This window comes from Leucopleurus acutus, assembly GCF_964270905.1.
Source record: "Leucopleurus acutus genome assembly, chromosome: 1".
Taxonomy (NCBI): Eukaryota; Metazoa; Chordata; class Mammalia; order Artiodactyla; family Delphinidae; genus Leucopleurus; species Leucopleurus acutus.
The window spans coordinates 14,802,875-14,816,557 of NC_139142.1; the positions used below are offsets into that span (position 1 = coordinate 14,802,875).

General features: G+C 37.1%; 1 protein-coding gene across 2 annotated transcripts in view; it reads left to right on the plus strand.

Moving 5' to 3' along the window:
- EML5 (EMAP like 5) overlaps positions 1 to 13,683 on the plus strand; it is a gene marked incomplete at its 5' end in the record, with an annotated part of 161,250 nt that overhangs the window by 95,786 nt on the left and 51,781 nt on the right. For both annotated transcript variants that reach the window (XM_082853619.1, XM_082853620.1), the window contains 3 exons: positions 338 to 449; positions 1,530 to 1,657; positions 5,998 to 6,139. In XM_082853619.1, coding sequence (XP_082709745.1) covers positions 338 to 449; positions 1,530 to 1,657; positions 5,998 to 6,139 — 382 coding nt within the window. The remainder of the gene's footprint in view (positions 1 to 337; positions 450 to 1,529; positions 1,658 to 5,997; positions 6,140 to 13,683) is intronic.

Below are 13,683 nucleotides of genomic sequence, written 5' to 3' on the forward strand. Positions count from 1 at the left end.
GCTATTATTATTATCCTCTCTTTTTAAAGGATGGGATTATGAAGCCTCCAGGAGAAGGTGCTGAAAGTGGTAGAGCTACTTTATGGTTCTAAATTGCAAACTGTGTTTTTAAAGTCCTATTCTAAAAGTAGAATGTTTTGTGTCATGGTAAATATTTTTGCAAATTCCATGTTGATGTTTAAAAAAACATAATGGATTCTATGCTAATTTCTGTTTTTTTACAAGCTGTAACTTTTGGCTATAAATATTCTTTCCTCCAGAGTTTTTCAATATAAAAGAAGGTTATTATTTTTTAAATATTTAGATCTTCATTAACTTAAAACTTTTACTTTTGTAGGGATTCGTAACTGGAGGGAAAGATGGGGTAGTAGCTCTTTGGGATGACTCCTTTGAAAGATGTCTCAAGACCTATGCTATAAAAAGAGCTGCTTTGGCCCCAGGATCTAAAGGTGATTTGAGATTTTGAGATTTGTAGGAAAAAAGATTAATTGCTTATTGACATGGTGGGCACTGAGGTGGAGCACGTAGGGTATATTTTTCCTTCTTTACTAGACACGCATCAGAGTTCAGTAAGAGAAGCCACTTAACTGGATGCCAGAATCATTGCTGTCCTTTCAAAATCTATTTTCAGTGATACGCATAGTAATATATAAACAAATACAAGATTATCAATGTTAATTTTTCAAAGAAAATCGCCATGTGAGTGTCACATTTTCCACCAGTCAGGGTATTGTTTTCAAACTTGGCCTTTTGTTTCATCTTAGTGTTTTGTTGACTCTCCCTCTCTAGCCTTGCAGGCCCTTCTTCCTTTACCCTTTCTCATGGTGCGTTAAGGCACTACAGCACTCTGTCTCTGGCCTCCAGGCCTTCCTGTATGCTGTCACTTTTGCCTAGAATTTTCCCTTTCTCCTCCCTCCTGCTTCCTCCAGTTTCTTGACCATATGCTCATTTTTCAGATCTCAAACACTGTTTCTTCTAGAATGATTCCTTACACTCCCATCCCCTCTCCCCCTCACAAAAGGTTGAATTCCCTTTTGTTCCATTTTCAATATGCTCCTCACACAAGGTCTGTTTTCCTCTTTGTATGCTCTGTGAGGGCAGAAGCTTGGCTCTATCACGTTTACCAGTATATCTCTGAAGTCTGCCTAGGGTACAGTAAACATAAATGAATTAATCTTAAATCAAATTGAATTAAAATTACTAACCAGAATATTGTACATGCTCTAAGACGGTCAGGAGGTGGATGAGGAGCAAATGTAAAAGGAAAATAAACAGCTGTCAGACTGGTAGTAGGGGATCTGGAATAATATAGAATCATGGAATTGTAGCATATAAATGGTACTTACTTTTGAGATTAGTAAATTGAATGATTGGGGAAAATGTGGTACATTTATTAGAATACTTAAAATATCGGAGAAAGCAACCATGTAACATGATTTGCATTGTCAAAATAGCATCATTGGCAATATATACACCCTTGTATTATAGTAACTTCATACCTAGAAGAACATCTCCGTTTAACATTTTAGGTCTTCTCTTGGAAGATAACCCATCTATACGTGCCATATCATTAGGACATGGTCATCTTTTAGTTGGTACAAAGAATGGTGAAATACTAGAAGTGGATAAAAGTGGCCCAATAACACTTCTGGTCCAGGTAATTTTAAATGTTAATATGCTTTCTTTTCCCTTCGTATACAGTTGATTCAATACATAAGAGCCAGAAGTTGGCAGTGGTGAAAAATAATGTTAAATTATTTAGGGAAATATTTGTTAATGTTAATATTTACAAAACATAAATTTAATCATAGTTAAATGAGTAGTATCTGTAAATAATATGCACATTATCATGTAGAATAATTGCCAATATTTTCAGTAATTTCTTATTGCAAAGCAAGAAACCAATGGAAAGAAAAGCCAGTTGTAATTAATTTAATCCAGTCCATTTATTTCATATTTAATTTTATTTCTTTGAAGTACATTTGTTGACCCTAAGGCAGTTGTTTTCCTATGAAACTCTTCAGTTTAGTTCATTCTTTCTCAAGTTTCTAACTTAGAAAAGTAAAAAATGAATGTACGCTAAAATTTTACTGCTGAAAACATTTATCCATGAAAGTATGTTAGTGATTTTGAAAATCCAGAAGTACACACTTTGTGTGGCAGAAATATAACATAAAACAGCAGGATTAGCTAATCCTTAACATTTCCATCAGGAATGCTGTATTAATTTTTCAGGTTTACATTTCCTATGTATATTATGGTTTTTGATACTATAAAACACAGCAGGTGAAGTAGTATTTACTCTAATGAAAAATTGTCCTCATGCAACTCTGTATAGTAACACATTTTGGGTTTGCCTTTTACCCTGAAAAAGAATTATGTTCTTTCTTAATACAGACTGATTTCTTCTCCAACCCCCCACTTCACTCCTGTTAAGACACCAAAGAGCACATGTAGATGAGAACATTGCACATGCTTTAAGGTTAACATAATATCCTGATGTAACAAGGAGAATTTGTAAGCAAATAAAAAAACATTTTATTAAATTAACTGTCAAACTTTCATGTCTTACTCTTTAATTTCAGTCACATGATGTTCCTTTAAAGTAAAAAGATGTTAGAGTCATGGTGTTTAACGTATTTATGGTCTCTTGGAAAATATAAACACAAATACACTTTTACAGATGAATCCATAGATGGACCTATTCAAAAATACAATTTCATAATTGTAAGAAGAGATTTTTAGAAGTCATAAATGACATTATTTTTTTAATATTTATTATAAAGTTTAAGATTTCACATATCTACTCTCTCCTAAATGTCAGGAACAAGACAGGATACCAGGTCTCACCATTACTGTCCAACATTGTATGTGAGGTCTTAGCCAGTCCAGTAAAACAAAACAAAACAGAAAACAATTAAAGGTGTACATGTTGGAAGCAAATGGATGACGCTGGATGGATATCAGTATTTGCGGATATTATAACCCTATGCCTTGAATATTCAAGAGAATAAACTGAAAAATTATTAGAGCTAATTAAAGAGTCCTACAAATTGCATATATGCAAAGTCAACATGTAAAAGTCAGTAGTATTTCTACATATCGCAATGATCAGCTAACACATATGACACAAAATGGTACTCACAAAGAAAACTATATAGTAAACAGAAATAAAGATGGCTAAAAATATGCAAGACGTGTATTAAGAAAACTATAAAATTGTACTAAACGCATAAAAGCTGTAAATAAATTCTGTATGATCATAATCCATATCCTAATGAGATTTTTCACAAATTCTGGAAAGATTTTGTTTAATCATCTAGAAGAGAAACTATTCAAAAATAGTCAAGAAATTTTTGAGAAACTCTCTGTGCTAGAAATAAAGATAATATAAAACTATAGTAATTAAAAGTGCGGGAATGTATGTACACAGTAGAAGTGCATTCATGTATATACCAAAAAAAACCACGTACAACAATGTTTGTAGCAGCAGTATTCTGTGGATCAGTTTGGGGACTAGCGCCTCTTAACAATATTAAATCTTCTGATCCATGAACGTGGATCTCTCCATTTATTTAGATCTTCCTTAACTTTTTTCAACAATGTTCTATAGTTTTCAGTGTACATGTCTTGTAGTTATTTTGTTAAAATAACTTACCTCATATTACTTCTAATAGTTTTTTGGTGAATTTTTTAGGGTTTTCTGTATACGGTAAGAGATTATGTCATCTGCAAATAGAGATAGTTTTACTTCTCCCTTTCCAATCTGGATGCCTGTTATTTCCTTTTCTTACCTAATTATGCTGCCTGGAACTGCCAGTACTATGTTGAACAGAAGTAATGAGAGTAAAGATCCTTGTCTTGTTTCTGATTTTAGGGAGGAAGCATCCAGTCTTTTACCATTAAGTATAATGGTAACTGTGGATTTTTCATCTTTGCCCTTTATCAGGTTGAGGAATTACTCTTTTATTCCTAGTTTGTTGCTTATTTTTATCATAAAAGATTGTGTCACATATATATGGAATCTAAAAAAAAAATGGTTTTGAAGAACCTAGAGACAGGACAGGAATAAAGAGGCAGACATAGAGAATGGACTTGAGGACACAGGGACGGGGAAGGGTAAGCTGGTACGAAGTGAGAGAGTGGCGTGGACGTGTATACACTACCAAATATAAAATAGATAGCTAGTGGGAAGCAGCCGCATAGCGCAGGGAGATCAGCTCGGTGCTTTGTGTCCACCTAGAGGGCTGGGATGAGGAAGGTGGGAGGGAGACGCAAGAGGGAGGAGATATGGGGATATATGTATATGTATAGCTGATTCACTTTGTTATACAGCAGCAACTAACACAACAACCTAAAGCAATTATACTCCAGTAAAGATGCTAAAAAAAAAAAAGATTGTGTCATTTGTCAAAAGCAATTAGTATATTGCATTAATTGATTTTGGGATTTTAAACCAACCTTTCATTCCTGGGACTAATCCCACTAGGTCATGGTATATAATTCTTTTTATATGTTGTTGGAATAAGTTTGCTAGTATTTTGTTGAGGATTTTAGCATCCATGTTTATAAGGGATATTGGTCTGTAGTTTTTTGTGATGTGTCTGGTTTTGGTATCAGGATAATATTGGCTCCATAAAATGATTTAGGAAGTATTCTGTCCTCTTTGATGGCCTCTTTCCCTAACCACATCCAGCTGTTAAACTCATTAATTGCTCACTGATTACTCTATTGTTTCCAGCATTTTCCTGGAGAATAAATTCCTTTACAGGCTAAACCAATCAAATTCAGGCTTCTTAAAAGGGACAGTTCCCTAGGTTACTGTTTGAGATTTGTTCTGAAGTCAAGCAGTCTCTTCCCGTTGTCTATGAGATTTTCCTGTTTTTCCTAGACAGACTAGCTGGCCTTCATTTTAGACATGTCCAGTGAGTCTGTCAGTTGCCTCCCAATTAACTTTCATAACAACCTCCATTGTTTTCAAGAGCACCTTTAGGCTTCAACTTTTCCACGTTGTAGTAAATGAAGTCAGTTGCTTTGAAAAGAGGCTAGGAGCTGTTTTATGGCTTGCTTCTCTCTCTCTCCCGGAAAAATTTCTGATCCAGGGCTCTGTAGTTGAGGGTGAAAACAGTGGAATGCTTCCTTTTTCTGAGTGTCCGTTGCTTTAGATCTCAGTGCTCAGTTGGTGGGGAGGGAGCAGGTAGCCTCAGGGCTTCTTGAGTTGACATTGAGGCCCCAGTATTCTTACTGGCCACTGCACCTAAGATAGAGCCTCCATCTCAGAATAGGGGGTGGACAGGAGGAGGGAGCTCCCACCTCTCAGCAGCAATCACCAAGAATTTAGCCTCAATAGCAGGTAGCTGGGGGAGGATGAGAAATGCTGACCCCTGCCCCTTCTGGGAAGAAAGCTCCCCTAGTGTCTGGGGAGAGAGACAACCCTTGTTCTTGGTTACATCAATCTGGTATGGAGTTTTCATGTCAGTGAGTGGGGAAGAGGGAGAAAAGGGGTGTCTCGGTTCAAATACAGTAAAAACTCACTGTTCTTACTGAATTTTAGCAGATTTTCTTGAGTAAATGTTTCTTCATTTGTTCTGTTTCCTCGAAACCATTTCCAGAGACTTAATTTTTTTTTTAATAATTTCTACCAGTTTCACTGGTGCATAGGTCTGCAGTACTCCCTTGCTTTGTCATGCAGGAAGTCCCTCCTGTATGACAATTATTAGCATTCCAGGGCAGCCAATTCCTATTTTCTCTACATTAAATGTTGTAGGATTTTGAAGCTAATTTTCAGCAGCAACTTGATTATATTGTAACTGTGGAGATAAAACTGTTACGAAGTTATTTTAAGGTGTATTCCAAAGATAAAGAGAAAAGTTTTATTAGATTTATCTATTATTCATTATCCTATCATTATTATATATTATTGAATGTTGTCTTCAGTTTTCTTCTAAATACAAGTATCTTTAGGTTAAATTGATCTTAACTATGTTTTATTTACAGGGACACATGGAAGGAGAGGTGTGGGGTTTGGCTACACATCCTTATCTGCCCATCTGTGCTACTGTAAGTGATGATAAGACCTTAAGAATATGGGATCTCTCTCCTAGTCATTGTATGTTGGCTGTCCGGAAACTTAAAAAAGGTAAGTGCCTCTCAGACTTGAGCATAGATCAAATTGTCACAATTATTTAACCCTCACAAATGTAAGAAAGCAATAGTAAATATATAAAAAAGACTTAAAATATTTATTCTGTGTCTACTTGCTCATGATGGTATATGAAGAAAATTAATTACACCCGGTCTTTGCTTTATGGGACCTACTATGATCATGCCTACGCTGAGTCAGTTTTTAATATCATTTTGGAAAAAAGAATATAGGATGAAAACAGAAGCTAAGTTTTCTACCCTTTATGACTATGGATTATATATAATTCAGAATCAGAAATCAGGAAGGGCTTAACTTAAAAAGGGGTAGCAGAGTTGAGAGGAGGATATTTTGGGATGAAACAGAACTGAACACATTTGTAGGAGGTAAATGAGGCTACCCTATCAATATAGAGCGACAAGAGCTTCAATTGTTGGAGGAAGACTGTTACTATTAACTTAGGCCAGATGAGGATATACAATAGCTTCGAATTTCTTTTTTTTTTTTTTTTAACATCTTTATTGGGGTATAATTGCTTTACAATGGTGTGTTAGTTTCTGCTTTATAACAAAGTGAATCAGTCATACATAAACACATGTTCCCATATGTCTTCCCTCTTGCGTCTCCCTCCCTCCCACCCTCCCTATCCCACCCGCTTCAAATTTCTTAGTAAAGTGGTAGGGAATATTATTTTATAGCATGAGGATATTGTAGGAGGAGCTCTGGCTGAAAAAGTTGGGAATTGTGACTGAAAGAAATGTGATAGCTTAAGCAGATGAAAGTAAGAATTGCTAGCAATGTAAAGACCAAGCTGAAGTTAGGTAACATGTTATAATTCAATCAGTTGATTTATTTTTGCTTCCTTATATTGACTTTTAAGTCAATAGAAGTCTATTCTCTTTTTCTAGTGCTGTTATTAAATATTTAACATATATGCTTAACTAAAAATCTGAAGTTAATCACAATCTCTGGAACTCTAGAGCTCTAGTCACTGTCCTTCCCTTTTTTTTCTTTTTTTTTTTTTGAGTTATTGATGTTCAGCATTTTCATTCTCTGGTGTGTGTGTGTGTGTGTGTGTTGTATTCCTTTGTTTTTTTCTGAAAAACTAGGGAGAATTACCAGTGGTTGTGTACATGAACTTTCGGTGTGAAGGGTTATAGTAAGATTTCAAAACCACAGTCACACCTCTTTGTGCACAGAAAACCACTGTGTCAAAAGATTCTTTCCTTCCCAAGTCCATTGGAAGTCCTGACCAGTCAGATTTGGAACACACTTGTTTTTATTACCTATCAGATTTTCTTTCCTTTTTTAAATTGAAATATAATTGACATAGAACTTTACATTAGTTTCAGGTGCACAACATATTGATCCAATATTTGTAAATACTGTGAAATGATCACCATAATAACATGACTACACATACTTACAAATTTTTTTTATTGTGAGAAGAACTTTTTTTTTTTTTTTGGCAGTACACGGGCCTCTCACTGCCGTGGCCTCTCCCGCTGCGGAGCACAGGCTCCGGACGCGTAGGCCCAGCGGCCATGGCTCACGGGCCCAGCTGCTCTGCGGCATGTGGGATCCTCCCGGACCGGGCCACGAACCCATGTCCCCTGCATCGGCAGGCGGACCCTCAACCACTGTGCCACCAGGGAAGCCCGAGAAGAACTTTTAAGATCTACTCTCTCAGCGGCTTCCAGCTATGCAATACTGTATTACTAACTGAAGTCACCATGCTGTACATTACATGTCTATGACTTCTTTACTTTATAGCTGGAAATTTGTACCTCTTGACCCCCTTCACCCATTTTGCCCACCCCCCACTGGCAACCACCAGTCTGTTCTCTATATCTTTGAGCTTATTTTTTTAGATTCTGTATATAAGTGGGATATAGTATTTGTCTTTCTCTGTTTGATTTATTTCACTTAGCATAATGCCCTCAGTGCCCATCCATGTTGTTGCAAATGGCAAGAGTTTATTCTTTTTTATGGCTGAGTAATCTTACAGTGTGTATGTATGCATATATATGTATATACATACAGACATATCTATACCACATTTTCTTTATCCATTCATGCATTCGTGGACACGTGGGTTGTTTCCATATCTTGGCTATTGTAAATAATGCTGCAGTGAACATGAGGGTTGATATACCTTTTGACTTAGTGTTTTTGTTTTCTTCCGATAAATACCCAGGAGTGTAACTTTTTGAGGATCTCTGTTTGTTTTTTTAACCTCCCTTCAATTGGACATTATTATTGTTTCATGCAGTGTTTACTTAGATTTATCTATGCTTATGCATTTCTTTGTTCACCTTTTCTTCTTGTATCTCAAACTTTTTCTTTTGTCATTTTCTTCTAAAATACAGTTTTAGAATATCCATAATAAGGACTTGTTGGAAATTCTCTCATCTTCCTCTGGATGAACCAGTGGCATATAAGACTAGGACAGTGGGAGTGGTCTATTTTGGCAGGAGAAATATTTTATCACTGACATTGCAATTCTTTAAAAGCAAAAGAAATTTTATTCAGTTTTATTGTTTTAAAATTTTTGATTGGCAATATATTGCCCCTCGGGGGAACTGTTTCCACTGCCCTGCCCTTGGTATACTACTAGTCTGAACATGTTTTCATTTTTTACTCTCATTCTTGAATGCTAATTTAACTGCTTCTAGAGTTCTTGATTCAGAGTTATTATTCCTATGGTTTCCATTGTTCTCTTTTACATCGTTCTGCAGTTCTGAGGTTTAATAACATTGTGCATGTATGTGGTTTATTATTTATTTATTCTATTTAGGATTTGTTGTGTTTCCTGAATCTTTGGACTTATATCTTATATCAGACCAGAAAAAATGTCTACCAGTATTACTGGCTCCTTCTAGGAGTAGATCTTTATATTAGGTTGTAGAGAAAAGTCATGATTCTGTATTTTTGTTTTTAAATATTCTTCTATACTCACTTCATTTTTCCTTCATCATCATTAATTCAAGAGGAAGACAAGTGGATTTTCATAACCTTAAAGGGACATGTATGGTTCATAACCTTAAAGGGACATGCTGGTTGACGTAATTATAACAAAATACTGAAGTCATAGTGGTTTAAATATTATAAAACACAGTTATCTCTTTCAAACATTCATTAAGTAAATACTGTTTTCTTCAGAAAATGAACATGCAAGGATTATGGTCCTGAGGCTTAACATTTTATAACTAAGACATTTTTTTATTTTATTTTTATTTTTCGCTGTGTTGGATCTTTGTTGGTACATGCGGGCTTTCTCTAGTTGCAGCGAGTGGGGGCTACTCTTCATTGTGGTGCTCAGGCTTCTCATTGTGGTAGCTTCTCTTGTTGCAGAGCATGGGCTCAAGGTGCACGGGCTTCAGTAGTTGCAGCACGCAGGCTCTAGAGTGCAGGCTCAGTAGCTGTGGCGTACGGGCTTAGTTGCTCCACAGCAGCGGCATGTGGGATCTTCCCGGACCAGGGCTTGAACCCATGTCCCCTGCATTGGCAGGCGGATTCTTAACCATTGCACCACCAGGGAAGCCCTAAGTCGTTATAGTTAATATAAACTATCCTATGAAAATTTTGCCAAATTATCCAATTTTATGGTAACTAGTTATAGAATAACCAAAGTATAAATATGCAACATGAATTAATGTCTGAATTCTTAATGTGTATAAAGTCAGTATTTTCCAAATATTTGCTAGCCTTTGCACTTTTCTGTATAATGACATATTGGAAAATTCCTGTTAAAAACTCTTATTTATGGCTTTAACTTTTAACTATAATCAAACCTGAATTTTTTCCTCGACCCCCACCCCCCACTACTCTTGCAACCACTAATCTGTTCTCTGTATCAGTTCATGTACCTTTTGGCCATTTGTATGTCTTCTTTGAAAAAATGTCAGTTCGGATCTTTTGCTCATTTTTAAATCAATGTGGTTTTTTTGCTGTTGAGTTTTATGAGTTCTTTATTTATTTTGGATATTAGTCCCTTACCTGATATATAATTTGCAATTATTTTTCCAGTTCAGTAGGTTGCCTTTTCATTTTGTTGATGGTTTTCTTTCCTGTGCAGAAGCTTTATAGTTTGATGTAGTCCCACTTGTTTATTTTTGTTTTTGTTGTTCTTGCTTTTGCTGTCAGTCAAAAAATCATTGCCAAGATCTATGTCAAGGAGCTTAACACCTAAGTTTTCCTCTAGGAGTTCTGTGGTTTCATATCTTATATTCAAGTCTTCAGTCCGTATTGAGTTAATTTTTGTGTGTGGTATAAGATAGTGGTCCAGTTTCATTCTTTTGCATGTGGCTGTTCTAGTTTCCCAACACAGTTTATCGAAGAAGCTCTCCTTTCCCCATTGTACATTCTTGACTTCTTTTGTAAGTTAATTGACCATGTGCACATGGGTTTATTTCTGGGCTCTCTATTCTGTTCCAGTGATCTGTGCATCTGTTTTTATGCCAGTATCATGCTGTTTTGATTACTATGGCTTTGTACTATAGTTTGAAATCAGGGAGTGTGACGCCTCCAGTTTTGTTCTTCTTTCTCAAGATTGCTTTGTCTACTCGGGGTATTTTGTAGTGCCATACAAATTGTAAGATTATTAGTTCTGTATCTGAAAACTGCCAGTGGAATTTTGATAGGGATTACATCGAATCTCTAGATTGCTTAAGGTAGTGTAGATATTTTACTAATCCATGAGCATGGATTGTCACACACCTGTTGATAGACATTATAAAGTTCCATAGGAATTGTGGGTTCAACTCTGTGCCTTCTAGGCCCTCAGCCTCTTTCTCCTCCAATGTAGTGTGTTTCAAAATAAGAAATCATCATCATACATATTTTTTTGTATTGTATATGTCAAACCAAACTGTCAACCAGTTATTTTATCTTCTACAGCAGAATTGCCTCACAGTCAATTAGTTATGTACCAAAGATGTTTGCGGCAAAATGTCTATGGCAAAGAAGCTTACAGCAAAAATACTTGATATGATTAGATATAATAGTGAGAAGAACCATTCCCACCTCCACCTCTTGATTTCCAGACCCATGTATTCTGCCTGTGAGGTAGACAGCACCATATAATGGTCTATGCTGTGAAGCATATACCACATCCTATAAGACAAAACTCTGGCCTTTCAAGATACTGTTTCCCAAAAGGTGCTATAAATTAGTTTTCAGTAAGCCATTCCATCATTCTGTTAGTAGCCCTCGGTGGGTGATGAGGGTATGTGATAAAATTAATTAATTCCATGGGTATGAGCTGAATGCTGCACATCCTTCGCTCTGAAATGAGTTCCTTTATCAGAAACACGGAATTCAGTGATGGTGGATAAGGTATCCTGTGTGTCCACAGGTGGTGGTGCTAGCAGAAGCACTGTGAATAGGGAAGGTGAATCCAAAGTTCATGTGTATTCCAGTGAGGATGACTCTTTGTCCTCTCCATAATGGAAGAGGTCCAGTGTAATCAGCATGCCACCAGGTGTCTGGCTAGTTTCCCTGGGGAATGGTGCCATATCAGAGGTTCAGTTGGTCTCTACTGTTAGCAGGTTGGACACTCAGCAGTAGTGGTAGCAAGATCAGCCTCTGTAAAGAAAAGTCCATGTTTTTTTAACCCGAGCATAGACTCTGTCCTTGCCACCTTTGGCTCACTAAGCAAGTGCTAGCTGGCTAGGAAAAGAGGCTGCCTGATGTCCATAGAGCATATTATTTTGACCATCTCATTATTGAGAGCCTCCTCTGCAGTGGATGCCCTTATTGGGCTTTCCCTAGGCCACAAAAATCTTCACAGCCTATGCCCTTTCTGAGAGTTTTACGCACAAATCTGTTTTCTAGATTTCCTTGTCTCTGATCTTCCAATCCTGTTTCTTCCATCCCTGAGTGTTCATTCAAATAGTTAACAGTGGCTAATGAATCAGTGTAAATCTGTCTATCTAGTTGTCTCTCACTACAAAAGTGGTAAACCAGATGTACTGTTTGAAGGGCTGCCCACTGGGAAGTTTTACTTTTACTGCTGTCCTTCAGGGTCACCCCTGAGTGGGGCTATGATGCTTTCAGGCAGGTACCAACATATTGTGTTGGAACATCTGTAAGTCTGGCTCGGATTTTTTCTTCCTCAGTCAGCTGATCATAATGAACACCTATGAGGCCATAGTTGTAGACTGAGAGAGAGAAGAGGCCTTGCACTATAGGATTTATTGCTGAAAGATTCTGAGCCACCTGTTGTTCATATAAATTACTTGTAACTTCCAGATCTCTCTAAGCCTGGTCTTTTCTATTCTGTGTCCAGTTGATGACAGATTGCTGTTGTGTACACCCAGTCAGTGGCTAGGTTGGTCATGTAGCTTTCAGTTCATGAAAGAAAGCTCAGGACATACAGTCACCTGATATCCCATAGTTAGGCATTTACTTACTGTCTAATAAGACCTAGTAGCAATCCAGAAACTACTTCTCAAAAGGAAAATAGTTATCTGTAAAGGAGGGCATGGAATTTCTCCCAGTCCAAAGTATGCTTCTTTGGTAGCTTTCCAGAGGTTCCATACAGCATCCCTATTTACTATAGACACTTGGAGTATCATTGAATCTGCTTGATCATGAGACCAAAGTGGAAGATCAGCTTGCCTTCTCTTGTTCTGGTCCCCACTGGAAGCTTATAAGTGGCTTGATAGATGGAGAGAGCAGCTCACTCAAATGTGGTATGTGTTGCTTTCCAAAAGGCCTACCAAGCATTCTGCTCCTTTTGTTCGTGGTAGGTGATGGGAGGTGTAGCAACTTGTCTTTCAGTTGGAGGGAATGTCTTGACATATTCCAGATCATTGGATCCACAGAAACTTCACTGAGGTGGCAGGGTTCCTGAATTTTTGTGGAAATTATCTGCCACTCTCTTGATTCACTTCTGTCTTACTAAGGCATCTAAAGTATTATGCTTGTTGCTTCCTGCTCCCCAGATCCATTCAGCATAATGTCATCAATGTAGTGGACCATTGAGATGTTTTATGGAATGTCAAGATGATCAGGATCTCTGTGGACTGTATTATGGCAAAGAACAGGAGAGTTGAAATAGCCCTGAGGCAAGGATTTGAAGGTGTCCACAGATACAAGCCAGGTAAAAGCAAACTGCTTCTGGTGGTCTTTACAAATTGGTATGGAGATAAAAGCATTAACCAGGGCAATAACTGCAGCGAAATGCTAGGGACTGTGTTAATTTGTTCTAGTAAAGATCTGGAAGAGTAGCTTCAATTGGAATCATAACCTGATTAAATTTATTATCCAGAGTTATTAGCTAAAATCCATCTTATTTCAGTACAGACCAAACAAGCAAAGATGATGTGATAGGTATTCTTACCCCTGCATATTTCACGTCCTTGGTAATGTCACTGATTTTTGCAATTCTCAGGCTTATGGTTTTGTTTCTGGTTGTCTTAGTAGAGAGGAATTTCCAGGGGTTTGTACTTACTTCTTCCTGTTGTAATGACCCTTACCCCATGGATCACAGAGCCAGCCGTAGAGCATTCTACAGGTTGCCAGGTATATCTATTCAA